Source organism: Chelonoidis abingdonii, chromosome 4 (genome assembly GCF_003597395.2).
Source record: "Chelonoidis abingdonii isolate Lonesome George chromosome 4, CheloAbing_2.0, whole genome shotgun sequence".
Classification (NCBI taxonomy): domain Eukaryota; kingdom Metazoa; phylum Chordata; order Testudines; family Testudinidae; genus Chelonoidis; species Chelonoidis abingdonii.
Window position 1 is genome coordinate 121789125 of NC_133772.1, and position 18918 is coordinate 121808042.

Consider the following 18918-nt stretch of genomic DNA (forward strand, 5'->3'; position numbering starts at 1 on the left):
AGCAGCTCAGGTAGTCCCTGGGCCAGCCACCCCAGCCACTGCTGGGGCAGTCTCAGGCCATCATTCACCCCTCCCACAGCAGCAGCAGGAGTTTGGGTGTGGGAGGGTACTGGGGATTGAGGCACAGGAGGAGGTGAGGGCTCTGGGCAGTGCTTACTTTGGGGGGCTCCCCGGAAGCGGCGACATACCTCGGCTCCTAGGCAGAGGCGCAGCCTCCGGGCTCTGCGCAGAGCCTCTGCCTGCAGACTCTGCCCCCACAGCTCCCATTGGCCAGGAGTCGTGGCCAATGGGAACTGCAGAGCCAGTGCTCAAGGCAGAGGCAGCGTGTAGAACTGCCTGGCCGTGCCTATGCCTAGGGGCTGAGGGATTGGGATGTTGCTGCTTCCAGGGAGGTGCAGAGCCAGATAGGGAGCCTGCCAGCCCCACCAACCTTCATCCTGCAGCACCTGTGGTGCCCCCTAGGCCACCACCCTGAGCAACCACCGCACCCACGGCCACCACCACAAGATTTAGTCAGGTGTATGGACTACAAGTCATGAACAGGTCACAGGCTGTGGATTTCCCTGTGACCTGTCCATGACTTTTACTAAAAACACCAGTGACTAACACACTGCCTTAATCATGATCACTCAGCTCCCACCTATCACTAAAATTAGCAGTGATTTGAATGCATCAGAGAGAAAAAGCTAAATGAAAAGTAATTTTAAAAGGCTAATTTCTCAATAATTTAAATCAGGGGCAGACAAACTTTTTGGCCTGAGGGCCACATCAAGTTTCCAAAATTGAATAGCAGGCCAGTTAGAGGAGGCTGTGCCTCCCCAAACAGCCAGGCGTGGCCCGGCCCCCGACCCCTATCAGACCCCCCCTGCTTCTCGCCCCCTACAGCCCCCCTGGGACTCCTACGCCATCCACTCCTACGCCATTCCCTGACCGCTCCCGGATCCCCTGTCCCTGACTGCCCCCACCACTCCATCCAACACCCCCTCTCCTTCCTGACTGCCCCCTCCGGGACCCCTGCCCCTATTCAATCCCCCTCTGTTCCCTGCCCTGTGACTGCCCCAACCCCTAGCCACATCCTCATCCCGACCACCACCCCGAACTCCCCTACCCTCTTACCACGCTGCCTGGAGCACCGGTGGCTGGCAGCACTACAGCCATGCTGCTCAGAGCACCAGCTCAGGCTGCAGCTCTGCAGCTGTGCTGCCGCTGGCGCAGTGCGCCGAGGCTGTGCGGGAGAGGGAGCAGCAGGGGAGGGGCTGGCGGTGAGTCTCCTGGGCCAGGAGCTATGTGGCCGGGCAGGAGGGTCCGGCCCACGAGCCGTAGTTTACCCACCCCGCTTTAAATGAAAGGAAATGCAATAATTATTCATAGTTTTACAAATGACACCATGCTGGCTTTCTAACCAGTGAACTGAGCGACAAGGTGGGTGAGATAATATCTTTCACTGGAACAACTGTTGGTGATGTAAACAGTAAACCATGCAATGAAAAGCTACACTGTAAGCTCCTGAGTTTGGCCACACTTACAACAAAAGAAAACTAGGACATTAGAAAAAGGATATTTAAAAAGTTGCCAAGAACCTGCTACCTTATAAGTTGTGAGCTCTCAGGAGTAAGATCTGCAGCATGCTGGTGCAGTTTCAATGCATCTTCTGTGCAGAAGCTTGGATTGCTAAGCCAGTCCAATTCTGCAGGTAGAGAAAAATGTGAGATCTACAAAAATTTACCTGCTGTGCTCTTTAAAATTGCAGAGATTCATCTAGTCAGCAGACAACCTAATTCACAGCAAACATCACTAAAGTCATTTATAAGAGGCAAGGATAGTGGAAAGCAATCCATGAAATTTTCACTTAGCAGAGCACTGAGTTTTAGCACATTTAGCACATACAGAAATTATTTTATCTTTAAAAATTCTGAAAAATAAGATTGTGCTACACGCAAATACAAAGTGTTATTTATTTAATTCCTTCAAGTATATCAAAGCACTGCACGTATACTAACTAATTATGCCTCATAATACTATCTGTATGAAAAGTATTTTAAAACCCATTTTACAGATAGGGACACTCAGCAAGTTTAAGTTACTTATACAAGTTCACATAGCAGAGCCAGATTTAGAACCCCAAACCTTCGACTCCTCCTCCTGTAACCACTAACGTATCATTACTCCTTTATCAAATGAAAGCAAAGACACATTTAATTCTGATATACTAATATGAATTTTAAGTGATTACTTCTTCAAAATGTTGCTGATGTCACTTTTTCTGGATGATGGTAGGATATGAAAGTTGGTTCACTTCCCAGACATTTTATTGCTGGAGATCTCTCCATAAATACCAACTCTTTGTGTTTAAAAATTCACCCGTTCAGGCTACTTAATCATTGCCATAATTTTTACTTGTGCCATCAAAACTATCTCCACAACAACAGAATGGTAAAAGAGAGTCGATGTTGACTTCTTTTGGAGAATAAAGAGAAGGAAATGAACTATTCAGAAACAAAGAGCTATTTTCATAAACATTCAGAATAGTAAAAAAGATGAGGACGAATACAAAAAATATTTATTCCAGCCTTTCAGAATCATGAAAAATAGCTAGTGGAGGCACAAAATCTGTTGCCATGATGCTTGTGGTGGTGGTAATAATAATGGGGAAAAAAAAACAAAAAAACTTCCGATTCCTTCCCTACTCCTCTCCCTCCTCCTTCAAAATGCAATTCTTCCAGGAGTACTTCCTTACAATTCCACATCAAAACCTTCTCTTCTGTCTCACTTCCCTGAACTGTTGTCCTGTACCTTGTCCATCTTAGGGCCTTACATGAACAAGGTTCACTCATTCAAGTAAGACTTGCCAGAAGTAAATAAGGTTTGATTGTAAGTAAAGGTGTCCTTGTTGGCCTGAATTTGCAAGCCTACCATACACAGTTCCTCAGAAGCTCTCAATGTGTGGGACTCAAGGTCTATAAAACTCAAATGATTTAAAAAACAAAAAAATCTGATTTTTAATTAAAATCAGATTTCTTTGATTTTGATAACAATAATTCTCTTTATGATGAACCTGTTTAAAATGAAATTTGAATTTATTACAAAATATATTAAAGCCTAAATTTATTACAATCTATTGAAAAATTTTAATAAAAAATAGATATGCCGAATCCGTGAGTTTTGAAATCAAAAACTGAGTTAAAAACTACTTTTCTATATAAAGAAAAAATTAGGAGGAAAACATCAAACTTTTGAGATCAAGCTTTACGAATATGGCACAACAGGTCAGCCTAAGTAATTTAGTAAACTGTCTCATTTTCAACAAACTTAGGCAAGATTAGGACTTAAATTCCAGTCACTTTCACACAGGCATATTTGAAAATTTCCCTTGGTGACCTGAAATAATCAGCCTAATTCACTGACTACAGTTAATCCCTCTGTTAATAAATCATTTAGTTATAAATGTGAAACACATTTTTGATACATAAACGTCTTTTATCAAAACATTTAAGGATATTTCATTTAATAATTCATTTTATATGTTGTTGGGTGTGTGTAATTAAATTCCAGTTTCCATCCTAACAGTTTGACACAAAACATGAGTAATATTAAGATTTTGTCATGGTTATTTTTAGTAAAAGTCACGGACAAGTTGCAGGCAATAAACAAAAATTCACAGAAGCCCATGATCTGTCTGTGACTTTTACTAAAAATAATGGAAGGAGGGGTTGACTGGGGACAACCGAAGTCCAAGTCCTGCGTGGAGGAAGTGGGGGAGCTCAGCCCCACTGCAGGAGTGGGAGGAGCTCAGGGTCCCCCCACCGCCCAAGGCTGAAGCAGGTGGTCTCGGAAAGCCACAGAATCCATGACCTCTGTGACAATCTTATCCTTAATCATAAGCAAAACGTGAATTATCTAGTCCGTAAGCAATATATCATTCACCATTTTCTAACATACTAAAAATGTACAATCATAGAAGATTAGGGTTGGAAGGGACCTCAGAAGGTCATCTAGTCCAACCCACTGCTCAAAGGAGAACCAATCCCCAGATTTTTACCCCAGTTCCCTAAATGGCCTCCTCAAGGATTGAACTCACAACCCTTAGTTTAGCAGGCCAATGCTCAAACCACCAAGCTATCCCTCCCCCAATCAATAAGAACCTGAATATACCAAGCTATTTGTAGTAGAAAGAGAGAGCCATGAAGCATAGGCCTGATGCCAGAACCAAAATCAGCAAAGGTTATGCTATGAGTAACTGTCAGGCCATATCAAAAGCAAATACTTGCCTGCAAATCAGTGACGCGTACACAAACTCGGCACTAGTATTGCTAGCATTGCTAAAACACATCAAATATGTAAATACATTCCAGCAGGCCAGCACAAGAACACCCTAACCTTGTACATGATAAAATGGTTTGACAAAAGTGATGAATAGAGATAGTTTGACTGAAACATCAGGAGTAAAGGTACGAAGACAGGTGGTGAATAGGAATGTTTTGTCTAAAACATCAGGCGGAAAGTACAAGGAGAGGTAACAAACATGTCATGCAACAGGTAAGGTGGTATGCAAGCTGTTTATCCCAGATTGTCTCAGTCCATAAATATTGGGATTACTTGCTTTAACCCTTTGTCTGGCCTATGGGGCAGCGGTAAGTCCCTCCACTGACTGAGGTGGTCCATTGTCACGGGCATACAAGCCTCAGTATCCTCGCAGAATCTACTAAGTGCTATTACCGTGCTTCGTCGACAATAAACCTGGTTGGGTGGCTCCGTACCTTAACCATGTTGCGGTCATTGGGCAGTTTGATTAAGGTCTGCTGTACCAACTATCTGCGCAGAGCTGGGACAGCACACAGGAGTCAAACATCTGACAACATTGGTGACCCTGACTGTTGATCTGGTAAGTAAGCTGTCCTCTGTAAGAATCCCAATCTAACACGGCAGAAAGCTACATGCTAAGCCCTTAGCCCCTCCCTATAAAACCCCACAAAGTTTAATAAGGTCTGGACACACTGGGTTGCCAGCAAAGGAGGTCCATGTGAATTTAAAAAATATGGTGGGAAAGAAACATGTAATGGAATCTGTAAGGCCAGTGCAGAGACTACAGTATAGCCTTAAAAAATAAAAGTAAAATATTGCAAAACTATGACCATGGCTGTTAAATGGTTAAGACAACACACCACAAGACTGGCGGGATAAGTAACACAGAAACAAAGAAAGAGTTAAAAAAAAAAAAAAGCAGAAGAAGCCACACAGTCCTGGAATGCTCCCACTCTCCTAACAGGGTAGCAAACAGTCAAGAGACAGAAAGCACAGGAAGATAATATAACGTTGGAAACAGCTGATTTAAATCACTGGTCAGGAAGACTCGATTTAGTCATAGATTTCTACATAAAAGTGCACTCTTGTTGGTTGTTACAATCTTAATACATATTCTTCACAACTCAGAGATAGATGTAGGTTTCATTTTTAGAAGGTACACACTATACATTTTTTAAGTGATTTATTTTGAAAACTTTTCAGGTTAGTTTTACAGCTATATCAGAAAATGACTGATTGTTTGGTTATTTCATTTACCAAAGGTAACTGAAGTAGAAATTTATGAAGTTATTGGGAGGTGAACTATTATTAATATTTGGAGGATTTTCTTGCCATGCTGCATTACAGGGACGGCCATCGTGAGCCTGAGAAGGAGCCAGAATTTACAAATGTACATTGCCAAAGGCCACAGTACTACGTCAGCAGACTTCATTAGCTCCCCCTACTCCAACCCATAGTGCCTCCCACCCGCCAGCAGCCCCAGCAATCAGTGACTCTCCCACCCTCCCCATGACTCCCGCCTGCAGCATTCAGCTGTTTCACAGTGCACAGGAAGCTCTGGTGGGGTGAGGGGAAGAGTGAGGGCATGACTGGCTCAGAGGAAGGGGGTGAAGTGGGGGCAGGGCCTGGGGCAGCTCAGGATTGAGCACTGAGCACTCCTCAGCACATTGGAAAGTTAGCATCTGTAGCTCCAGCCTCAGAGTCAGCACCTGTGCAAGGAGCCGTGTATTAAACTATGAAGAGCTGCATACAGCTCCAGAGCCACAGGTTGGCCACGCCTGCTGTAGTAGGAGGAGAACATCACCAGACAGATATTTAAGTTGGTTTAGTTAACTAAAACAACAACTTTATGTATTCTGGATTTTTTTCTTCAACAGCAAACATATAATATTTTAACAAAACAAGCGTATGAATTTTTGAATTTAGTTAAACATTCAAGTTTCTTAAAATCAGGTTTGTTTTTGTTAAAATTGTTTTTAACTAAAATAATTACATGAAATTTAATTCAGTCACCTTCACCTTCATTTCCTGTTTGTTCATAATCTGGAAAAGAAAAACAAGCTTTCCTGCTTTCTCGGGTCCCAAATGATTTCTCAATTTGGAATGAATTAGTCCAAAGGAAGAAAATAGTCTTTCTAAACCGACAGAAGAAGCTACTGCTGTTAAAGTGAGATTATCACTTCAACAGTCTCTGAATCCAAGTGCTGAAGTGACTTCCACCAGTTCACCTGTGCGCCTTTCTTTAAAACATTATCAGCAAACATAATACTTTTGAACGGTTCTTATTCCCAAACTTGGTCTCTTTTACGGCCTGCTGCCATTATAGGTTTTCCCTTCTAGTGAAAGAATGGTATGGTAGGTCTCAAATCAATGAAGGCTACACTCAGAAAGACCTCAAGGTGTCTGGAATATGCTGCTCAAACAGTTTCAATTTTATTTCTACTGCCTGCCTCTCCCTTCTCACATTTATCTCCAGACTTCTTCTCCTTGTCCAGATCTATTCCACTCCCAACAATTTTCTATTCATTGAACTTTTTGAAACATTTTCACTTTTAGAGAGAGGTAAGGGATTGACTCTGTGTACACAAATTTGCAGAGGGACAACAGGGTTGAGGTCTGTTATTTCTCACCTCTATATGTTATTTATTTATTTAAAAACATTTTTGCTGTTAACTAGCATGTTCTCTCTGGAGAGAAATCCACAGTTTGAGAACTGAAAAACGAAGTACCTCTGATGGTATCTTCTAGACTGAGAACTGAGTCCCACTGGATAGATAGAAAGATTAACCTAAATCTATACAGAAGGCCCAGGTACCCCATAAGATTGGGTCCCTAATCCATGAACTATTGGAACTCATTTCATAGAATCATAGAATATCAGGGTTGGAAGGGACCTCAGGAGGTCATCTAGTCCAACTCCCTGCTCAAAGCAGGGCCAATCCATAACTAAATCATCCCAGCCAGGGCTCTCTCAAGTCTGACTTTAAAAGCCTTTAAGGAAGGAGATTCCACAACCTCCCTAGGTAACCCATTTCAATGCTTCACCACCCTCCTAGTGAAAAAGTTTTTCATAATATCCAATCTCAACTTCCCCCACTGCAATTTAAGACCACTACTCCTTGTTCTGTCATCTAATACCACTGAGAAGAGTCTAGATCCATCCTTTCTGGAACTCCCTTTCAGATAGTTGAATTAGGGCGGATTTGATAGCTGCTTGCTTCTCTTCTGTAGACTAAACAATCCCAGTTCCCTCACCCTCTCCTCATAAATCATATGTTCCAGCCCCCTAATCATTTTTGTAGCCCTCTGCTGGACGCTCTCCAATTTTTCCACATCCTTCTTGTAATGTGGGGCCCAAAACTGGACATAGTACTCCAGATGAGGCCTCACCAGTGCCGAATAGAGGGGAATGATCACGTCTCTCATTCTGCTGGCAATGCTCCTACTTATACAGCCCAAAATGCTGTTAGCCTTCCTGGCAACAAGGGCACACTGTCGACTCTCATCTAGCTTCTCATCCACTGTGACCCCTAGGTCCTTTTCTGCAGAACTGCTGCCTAGTCATATTCAGTCCTTAGTCTGTAGCAGTGCATGGGATTCTTCCGTCCCAAGTGCAATACTCCGCACTTCTCCTTGTTGAACTTCATTAGATTTCTTTTAATCCAATCCCCTAATTTGTCTAGGTCCCTCTGTATCCTATCCCTACCCTCCAGCATATTTACCACTCCTCCCAGTTTAGTGTCATCTGCAAACTTGTTGAGGGTGCAGTCCACACCATTCTCTAGATCATTAATTTACAAAACTTCTTAAACATTACATGAATATATTGTCTTACACTATAGAATTAGAATTTATAATCTCTACTCCATGATGAGATATCTTTGAGCTATAATGTATCTTAATTAAAATGATCTTTAGACAGGTTTTTTCCTCAAAAAGCATTTTATCAAAAAAATCCAATTTGACTAAAAAAAATCTGATTTAAATAAAAATCCAATTTTTAAATTTTTTTAAAAATCATTGATTTATATCCACCCTGTAGGGGAGCGAATAAAAAAAATTTCAAAATGAAAAACAGACTAAGCAGGTTAACACTTAGAACTGATGCATTAACACACGGGGTTGCCCCAAAACAATGAATTGCAGGAAAAAAGGGCACTCCCGCAATCCATTTGGCATGCAAACAAAAACAATAGACACTGGGAGAACAAATTCAGGTTTTTCAAGAGCAAGTAACGCCTCCCACTCTCAGAGCTAAGATAAAAACCAGGGGTGCAGGTTCCCAACTGCTTTAGCCTACGGAGCCACAATCCTCACTCAAATCTAAAAATATAAACCTTCTTTCTTGAGTATTTTTACATACTGGTTACATTTTCCTTTATACTTTCTCAGTTTGCAAAACTCACTCCTGCTGTCTGTACCTTAATATATATCTTGATAGAGTTAATCTCTCTTGGCTCAGGTCTCCCTACTTTCCTAGGTTGCTAAAAATAATAAATAATAATAGGCAACATACCAATCTCCTAGAACTGGAAGGGACCTTGAAAGGTCATTGAGTCCAGCCCTGTGACTTCACTAGCAGGCCCAAGCACTGATTTTTGCCCCAGATCCCTAAGTGGCCCCCTCAAGGATTGAACTCACAACCCTGGGTTTAGCAGGCCAATGCTCAAGCCACTGAGCTATCCCTCCCTCCTCCCAACCTTTTCCTCCACCTCTCCACACTATTATTCTCTCTGTTTTAAAATTAAAGTTTTTACAGAACCCTCCAAAAGATAAAACAGCTGAAAACAGAACAAATCAGCAAAGAGAAAACAAGATAAAAAAATTACTTTAAATTAATCTAGTAAAATTAATTATTTTAACCCTTCAGGAATGCAACAGCTGGAATTACTCCTAACTTTCTTGAAGATATGGTTGCAAAGCAACAGACGAGTAGACTCTGTTTCTAATCCTAACCACTGACTAATATTTGAAACATGGGCATTCCTTATTTCCAATTAGCAGAGTTTTAAAATAAAGTTAATATAAAGTAATGAAAAATGCCTCAAGTTACTAAATTTATAAGTCATATTATTTGCCAAATTTCTGTTGTTAATTTTTATTAAAAGTTTTAAATAAAAAGATAATAACTTGCTTATTTAAATGTTTAACCCTTTTATCTGCTTGGTTTTGTTTTAAATGCATTGTTTTAGTAACTAAATTCTTAATGCCTTAAATAGAATTCTGGTACCATCTGTTTTTAATTGTAAAGCTGTCCTGTATATCATGCATATTGTCCTGTGTTGTATGTTGTGTGTCATGTGATAACTTTTAAAATTATTTTTATTTTGTTGCAACAAGTCAATTTTATAATCTTTTTAAAAATATATATAAGTAGTATACACGATTTTAATATTATGATTGCGGTATAACCATCATAATATTACCACCATTTTTTCCAAAGTTCAAAAAGGTCTCGGTTATAAATATATGCCTCAACAAACAATGCAACTGCAAACAAAATGAATTCTCTTATTAACCACAGTTTTGTTTGTTTTTTTATTCAAAGAAAAAATGTAAGAGGAAACCTCAATATTAAGGTTAAGGTAATATTTAACAAAATGTCAATTTCTTGTTTGAGTTTTTATAAACTTGTTTGCACTTTTAAATATAGTTATAAGAATGCCATAGCAAAAATGTTTAAAAAATAACAATTTATGCATAAATCTAACCAAACAATTTCAACAGGTTTCCACCGTTGGCTCCCAAATACTATAAAGCAGGGGTGGGCAAATCCGGCCCTCGAGCTCCAGCTGGGGAGTGGGATCTGGGGTTTGCCCCGCTCCAGCCAGAGAGCAGGGTGCTGGGGGGAAGAAGGAGGAGCACTCCACATGACTCCCAGAAGCAGTCGCATGTCCCCCTTCTGGCACTCCAGCTAGGGAGTAGGGTCAGGGGCCACTTTACGCAGCTCCCAGAAGCAGCAGCATGTCCCCGCTCCGGCTCCCACGTGAAGGGGAAGCCAGAGGGTTCCGCTCTGCACGCTGCTCCCACCCCAGGCGCTACTCCCGCAGCTCCCATTTGCCGGGAACCGCAGCCAATGGGAGCTGCAGGGATGGTGCCTGCGGACAGGGAAGGGCCGCCTGCTCGCACCTCTGCGTAGGAGCCAGAGAGGGGACATGCTGCTGAACCCAGAGCCTGCATCCCAGAGCTCCCCCCCACCCTCCAAACCTCTCAATCCCAGCGCAAAGCACCTGCCTGCACCCCAAACCTCTCATTGCCAGCCCCAGTACAGACCCCCCACCCCTTGCCCTGATCCCCCTCCCACCCTCTGAATCCCTCTGTCCCAGCCCGGATCCTGCACCCCTTCCCGCACCCCAACCCCCTCCCCCAGCCCTGATCCCCCTCTCACCCTCCGAACTCCTTGGTCCCAGCCTAGAGCACCCTCCTACACCCCCAAACTCCTCATCCCTAGCCCCACCCCAGAACCCACACCTCCAGCCGGAGCTCTTACCCACCCTGCACCCCAACCTGAGCCCCCTCCTGTACTCTGAACTCATTTCTGGCCGCACCCCAGAGCCCACACTCCAACCAGAGTCCTCATTGCAACCCCAATTTAGTCAGCATTCATGGTCCACCACACAATTTCTATTCCCAGATGTGGCCCTCGGGCCAAAAAGTTTGCCCTCCCCTGCAATCAAGCATCATAAAAATGTAATACCCTCAAAGTGTTTGCATGAACTTGCATTTAAAATGTATTTTGGTTTAATAGTTATACACTTTTCTTTTATGTTATGTAGTGGTTGTTAAGGTTTGTGATTCTAAATAGTTAAAAGTGGAATAGGTATCACAAGCAAATTAACTCTAAAAAGCTTGGTAAAAATTATGTTACTAACTCTTTTGTAAAGCAGAGTGCTCAGCAGGGAAAAGCAATACACCTTCTCACAGAAGATTGCGAGCATCTATTTTAGCAGTTAGATATTAAATTTAGTAGAAAATATTAGTAATGCACCTCAAGTAAAAAATGAATGTCTATACAACAACTGCAAAAGTATAACTTGTGTTATAAAAAACTTGGTATCTATTATATTGTAAACACAATAAGTGTATTAAATTTGGGTTACCGAAAACAAGAAGAAATGTAAAACAAAAAACGTGTATTATCTTAACTAACTAGCTGTTTAAGGTTGCATCCCACAGACCAAAGTCACCAGAAGATATCACACCACAGACACACCAGAAGGTATCAGTATATAGTGAAGGAAGCCCCAGGCACCAAGAAAAGACAAATGAAGTGCTCTATAACAAGAGACTGGTCAACTACACCTACCATATATGAACAATCAAGCTGGCAATCATCTAGAAACCACTAGCTAGATAGACCAGGTTAAACTGTCATTTAATTTGAATTTGGCTATTGTGTAAAAGAACCGTATTACTGCTGTATTACTGCTGTATTGATGTGGGCAGGGAGATAGGAACTACCCAAACAAAAAGTTGTTTGATCTCTTGGTCATATTCTGATCTAATTTATACTTGTGTAATCCAGAATAACTGCAATGACTTCAATGGTATTATTCTGGATTTAAAGAATTTTAATGAGATCAGCATTTGGTCCTTTGTGTATATGACATTTTCATTATTTATTTGTTCACACAAACACACAGTAGAATTTGTAAAGTGCCTATTTTAGCTTCTGCAATATCACCCAGATGAAAATAATGAAAGACAAAACTGACTGGCAAAGATTCTAGTTGTGCAAATAAGTGGCATAACAGCACAGGATTGGAAATAAGTCAGCTAGCCCTCCTTAAAATCATTACACCTATCCCAGAGGATATATTGAACACTTTTATATTTTTGGCCATATGCCTAACAATCTACTTGAGAACTGCAGATATTTTGTATAACCACACAGCTTCCCTTATTAATAAATTATTGCTTACCTACATAATAAAATATGTAATAACTCACTACTGAGTAATTATTTATTTTGGCTGAAATACTTTTCATAAGTTTGTATAAAAAGTAATTACTGCACAGTAAATACTTAAACATTTCATGTTTGATTTTAATTTTAAATATTGACAATAATGCTTTGTACTTAATAGTAGAAAGTGTTCTGACCATTTGCATTATATGAAGTACTAGCTTCATTTTACAGATGGTATAATGAAGCTAAGTGATTTGTCCAAAGTCACAGAGACTGTTGCTACATGTCAGGACCCAGAAGTTCTAATTCCCAATCTGTTAGATAACAGTGCCTCCAAAATTCTTCCTAAACAAGTAAGGCACCTTGCACCACTGAAGTGAAGGAAATCTGTGTCACTGACTAGAATAGTCATAGAACCAGGCCCTTAAACAATTAACGTGGATAGGTGCTAAGTTTTAGTTGACAATAAAACCATTTGAGACATAAAATGGTAAAAGTACCCTAATAAGGGGGGAAATATTTTTGCATTACCAATCTTATTATTAGAACATAAGAACAGCCATACAGGGTCAGACCAAAGGTCCATCTAGCCCAGTAACCTGTCTTCCAACAATGGCCAATGCCAAGTGCCCTAGAGGGAATGAACATAACAGGTTATCATCAAGTGATCTATCCCCTATCGCTCATTCCCAGCTTCTGGCAAACAGAGGCTAGGGACATCATCCCTCCATTCTGTTATATGAGGCCTAATTTTTAGGGACCATTGCTCCTCGTGACTTCACTGGGAGCTGTAGGTGCGCTGTGCCACTGAAAATCTGAGTCTTAAAACCGTAACACAGTGCATGAGGGTCTCTCTACCTCTGAATTAGTTAATTACAAACACTGTTCCCTGAACTGTGTATATTATTGACTATATCACTCGTGACGCCAGTGCACAGAGAACTAAAAGGCAGCAATGGGTAGAAACCACAAAAAAAGTATAGGGCTGGTCAACATATCAACTTGCACTAAAATAACTAAATTTGTTTTAATTTGCAATTTATTTTATTTTTTTGTGCCAGTCTGTGGAATGAAAATGCTATTTCAAATCAAAACTGCTTTAGTTATTTGAGTTCAAGTTTATTTCTTTGCAGAAATCAGTAGAATTATATGCTCAAGCATTAGGTGTGGTGAGAACATCTTAAATGAAGGAACATAGGTCAGGTCAATCCCTAATCAAAGTATTTTAATATAAACAAAACATTAATACATCATTTCTATTTTTTAAACACTATTTCCTGTTTGGAAACAGGTTGGTGAGCTGCTGTGTTGACACAAGCAGGGGTCATCAGAGAAACAGTGAGGGAACTGATTGCCTGGGGGAACAAAAATGTACTTCATTCATTAATCAGTCAGTCTGGGTGAAGGGTGAGCCCAAAGCTCAGTAGGTAGGAGGAAATAGGGAAACCACCTCACTTTGGGAGGGAGGAAGATTGTTATCAAACCTAATATTTCTAAATTTAAACAGTTGCTTGAAGAGTGAAAACCATACTCTAAAAACAAAAAACTGAAAGAAAAAAGCAGTTGATATTCCCTTTTCATGTGTATTTCTCAAGATGATTGTCAAAAAAAATTAGGGAAAAATATAAAAAAGGTAACATTCTCACTGTGAGCCACTTTAACAGACATTCCAAATAATGCAGATCTAAAATATTTAAAATGTGAATCTGAAATGAACTTTAACTGGAAGGATCTGTTATACCTAGAACAGGTGAAGGCACCCACTAAAATCAATGAGATTGCTCACAAAAGTAAAAGGACACAGGTATGGTTCAATTTCTGATTCTTTACATTCCCATTTTAGGGCCTGTGACAGATCCTGCAAAATAAATGACTCAAATTTAACCCTTAAAAACATGTGGGGAGATGTTCATGTGTGTTTACATATACCCTGTATATTGGTAGTGGTCAACAATGTAATCAACATTCCCCTGTATTCTGCTATTCTGTATGCTGTATTCTGACAGTTCAGACATCAAAAGAACATCCTAGCATTTAAATGAATTGTAAACATGGAATATCGCTGTATTCATCTCTTTGAAATGTATAGCAAATCATCTGTGAACGGTGGAGGAACAGGCAATTTCCTTATGTTAATTAGTATAGCTAAGTGCCAGTGATGGACCTCCTTCAAAGTCATCCTGATTACCTACTGTTCCCTGAGGGACTCGGACTTGTCAAAGGCAGCTTGAAATTGTATAAAAGATCCCTGGGTCCTGATCTTCTTTATCTCAGATCTGCTTAAGCTTCATCAGGGGAAGTCTGAGCCACAAGATGAGATCCCAGTTAACCTGGTACACCCTGGATATGATATTGGACATTGGACTATAACCTATGGACTAAATTCTAAAAGAACTCTTTGCAACTACAAAGCTTTACCATCTCTGCTATGAATTTGAGCCTCAAGAATTGAACTCATGTATGTATATTGATCTTTTAACTATACTCTCTTTTCTTTTTTAATAAATTTTAGTTTAGTTAATAAGAATTGGCTATAAGCATATATTTGGGTAAAATCTGGAATATTCATTAACCTGAGAAGTAATGTGTCCGATCCTTTGGGATTGGAAGAACCTTTTCTTCTATATGATGAAATAAGATTTTCAGAAATCTTCATCATATTTGACTTGGGTACCTGGATAGAGGCCAGAAGCTCGGTTACTGGTTTCTGGGCAACCAGTGAGGTAATAAAGAAGCTGTTTTGTGCTGGCTTGATAAATCTACGTATTGAAATATCCACCAGCTTTGGGGATAAAATGCCCCATTGTTTGCAGTAACCTCAGCTGGCCCCCACTGGGATCCCAGTCACAGGGCATTTCAACAAAGGCAATTTGACATTGAGAAATGATTATATGAACACGTTAATTCTTGCCTGCATAGACAAGACTGAATTGTGTTTTAAACTTGTAGAATCATGGTAGAAACTCCAACTCCACTCCTGGTACAATCAATGTACTTGCATAGATTGCCCCTAAATCATCATTTATACCAGCCAGATGTTAAAAATGCTCTTGCTACTCTGTACAAAATGGCAACCCATGCCGACCTAATGCTTTGGGGGAGAAATAAACAATTATTTCATTACATAACATGTACCTAGTTAAAGCCTACTTGTAAATAATCTCCAGTGAAATACTGAGTTGGGAACAAATATTTGAATCGCTTTTAATTCTTCATATTTCATCATCATTTACCTACAATTGTACAGTTTTCAAGGAAAGATAATGCATGGGACTCTTTCTACCCTTCCCACCTGAAAAAAAACGCACAGTAGCTGATAGCAGAGTCAATGTTCAAGAATCTCAAAACAAACTCTTTTGCTTTGCAAACTTCTAAAAGTCTAGTTCTGGCACAAATTGTGGGACCTAGTGATATTTTTCATTTTTAAAGCATCTTTCACTGGAGGATCTTAAGGCATATTATAAAATACAGGTCCAATCTTATAAGTACAACACACTGCCATCAAGCGGCTGCTCACATTAGTAAGCACTATGTTTAGTAGTAGCCTTCTGCAGAATTGGGTCCTAATTAAACTTCATAACATTTCTTCACTTCACTCACCACTAAATTGCAGTGATGTCTAGAGTACAAAATGGCACAGCAAAAGTTTCAGAGAAGAAGTCAAACTATAAAAATCCAAATAAAACAGAGGGGAAAGCATAGTAGGCAGAATGCAGTTACCCAAAATGAAATCATGCCAGGGCATCAGAGTTTAATACCCCAGCTCTTACCAAAAAAAAAAGGACAGAGATCTTAAATGATCAAAGAGCACCTCAGTTTTATGTATCATCTAAAACATGACACATTCAGCAGCACAATGACCCCGACACTCAGGTAGGACACCAAGGAAAGACTGCCATCTTTCATCAACATCACATACAGCACCTAGTTCTCACCCAAGTATTCATTTTATTCTATTTAATTTGTTAAATTTAATGGGATCACAGTTTATGGTGGTATAATAGTTATTTTTGTTTAATATTTAATTTTTATAACATCACTAAAATATGCTCAAATCTGTTAATTCATGGAAGTTGATCATTTATAGAAGATATTTCCACAAATTCTGGAAAAGTAAGTGTGTGTTAGTTTGCTAATCACTTCCTATGTCTACCTCTCCAACCTCAGGCACAAAAACTGAATTAGCACTGAGCCTCTGAGGCTGAAATATATCTAAAATATTTGTACTCAGTTGCAGAATTAGGAGGTTAAAAACCAGAACAAAATACAGCAGAGAGTGCAATGTAATTGAATGATTCATTTTAGGAATATTGACACTTTAAGGGGGAATGATTTCTTTAAAAAATTATTTGTGGACAAAATGTGGTCTAGAAATAGTGCTAAAAACCAGCAGGGCTGGCTCCAGGCCCCAGCACGCGAAGTGCGTGCTTGGGGCACCATGCCGCGGGGGGCGGGGGCACTCTGCCGGTTGCCGAGAGGGCGGCAGGTGGCTCCGGTAGACCTCCCGCAGGTGTCCCTGGGGAGTGTCCGCTGGTCCCACGGCTCCGGTGGAGCATCTACAAGGACGCCTGTGGGAGGCCACCGGAGCCGCGGGACCGGCGAGCGGCAGAGCGCCCCCCATGGCGTGCCGCTGTGCTTGGGGCAGTGAAATGGCTAGAGTCGGCCCTGAAAACCAGAACCCAAATCTGAACTTCAGTCTCAACCTCTTGGTCTATATGCCTTCAAGTCTATAAGATGAAAGATTGTTGTGGGGCCATGAAGTCCATACACAGCCAGGTCACAGTCCTGCAAATTACAATGTGTGGTCAGAGCTCTGCATCCATGAAAAACCCTACTGGATCTCCATATGGGCACATAGGTATTCCCATGCAATGTAATTTGCAGGACTGGGACTTTAACCAGTACCATCTATCCTGTCCAGGTTTCACTACCCAACAAGGTCCCCTAACGTGGCTAAAAGGTCCCCTCATTGTGAGGGCAGCACCAAAGGTTACAGTGCCATATAATGGACGCACCGCATGGTGTATAACGGCAGTTCTGAGTCAGAGGTCCAAGGCCCCCTGAGGGGCAGTGAGCACATCTCAGGGGGTCAGACAAAATAAACCAAAGCACAGAGCCGGGGTTAGAGTTGCTGGAGCCCCAGGGCAGAAAGCAGAGCCCCACTGCCCAGGGCTGAAGCCTGAGCAACTTAGCTTCGCGAAGCCTCCTGCACCATAGTGCCCGGACAATTACCCTGCTTGCTACATCTAATGCCAGCTTGGCTTTTAATCTTCTGGATATGCAGAAAAACAGTTGGGGTGGCACAAGTGGGCCATGGAGTTTTTAAAGCATGTTGGGTGGGCTTCAAAAAGAAAACGGGTTGAGAACCACTGCTGCATAACACAGGAGGGTGGGCTCTCATGGAAAAAACTGTAGGTGTCACTATTTCAGGTTTTCTCTGCAACTGTCTTACTGTCTCGCACAAAAATGATAGTTTTATTTACAGAAACTATATTTATGTTGTGGACCTGGGTAAAAAGAATGAAGACCAACTTTGTCCAAAGTTAACACAACCTGGAGAAAGAATACAGGGGAACAGAGGTCTACCTCGAGGGCAGGACCTGAAAATCAGCGAATTTCATGGTGTTTTTAAATCGCCATACCCCCAGCGCAGTCACAAGTTAGGCTATCAATTTTCTGGCACGCCTCCCCCCCCCCCCGACTTCCCAGCAGTAGCCTCACTGAAAACCCCTGTATTACAACTCAGTCAGTGCGCTCCCGGGTACCAGCTGCACGGCATAAAACGGGGGCCACCTTGACAACCGGGCATAACTAACACGGCAACACCCCCCCGCCCCATGTGGACAGCAGGCACCTTCATGTACCTGATGCCGCCGCTTTCCCTTTCCCTTCCCCTTCCCCTCAGGGGCCCGGGCCACACCTCCGCGCACGGAGCAGCGGAAGCGGAGCCATCCCTTGGAGGGAGCGTGTGTGTAGGGCTGGCCCCGTGGGGCTGCTGAGAGGGGCAGGGCGGGGTCACTATAAGGAGCAGGAAACCCAGCAGGGTTTCTGGACGCAGGTCTGGGGACGTGAGCAGAGGTACCGGGGCAGGCTCGCTGCAGCTGGGGGCCGCCAGAGCACCAGGCCGCTGATGACGACCCCCTAGGAGGACGTTACCTCTCCTGGAGCCCTCGCTACCGCTGGCTGGCGTCTCCCCGGGCTCAGCGGCGCCGGCAAAGGCTGGGAAAAGAGCCATGGGCTGAACTACAGCTTCCTCCCCTCTTGCTTCCCAAGGAGACCCAGCTGCCCAACGAGGCAAGATGGCGCCGCTCGCTGCCCCAGCATGCTGGGAAATGTAGTCCCGCCTACCCCTGCTCCCAAAATGGCGTCGGGGGGAGGTCACTGGGCACCAGTACAGTTCTAAGGCTGCCTGGGCGTGCAGATGCTCCCGCTCGTGGGGAGAGCAAAAGAAAGACGTCCTGGCAGCCTCCTCGCGATCATCCAATCGCTTTCCGTGCCAATTCTCTCACTCGTGGGAGAAGGCGGATTTTGCCCAACAGTTTAGGCCTGACACCCTTTCGGGGCTCTCTCAGTGTTAGAGAGAGAAACTCCTCTCTTCAGCCCTGACTCCCCGCCACACACCGGCGTGTGCTACTGCTTAGGAAAACCACTTAAGTGCCTTGATTTCCATGGGTGAAAAGCTCTGTTTTGATATGTGAATGCGCAGA

The 18918-nt window shown here is 42.2% G+C and overlaps 1 protein-coding gene across 4 annotated transcripts in view; it reads right to left on the minus strand.

Moving 5' to 3' along the window:
- Positions 1-18549, minus strand: part of NRDE2 (NRDE-2, necessary for RNA interference, domain containing) — a 70275-nt gene extending 51726 nt beyond the window's left edge. For 2 of the 4 annotated variants that reach the window (XR_012655828.1, XM_075065635.1), the window contains exons 1-2: positions 18368-18549; positions 1588-1687 (exon numbers count right to left, since the gene is read on the minus strand). Coding sequence is in view for 3 of the 4 variants with exons in the window: in XM_075065635.1 (XP_074921736.1) it covers positions 1588-1687; positions 18368-18446 (179 nt within the window). In the remaining variant the exon portion in view is untranslated. The remainder of the gene's footprint in view (positions 1-1587; positions 1688-18367) is intronic. The other 2 variants (XM_075065633.1, XM_032784421.2) reach the window with 2 other exon arrangements.
- Positions 18550-18918: the final 369 nt, after the last annotated feature.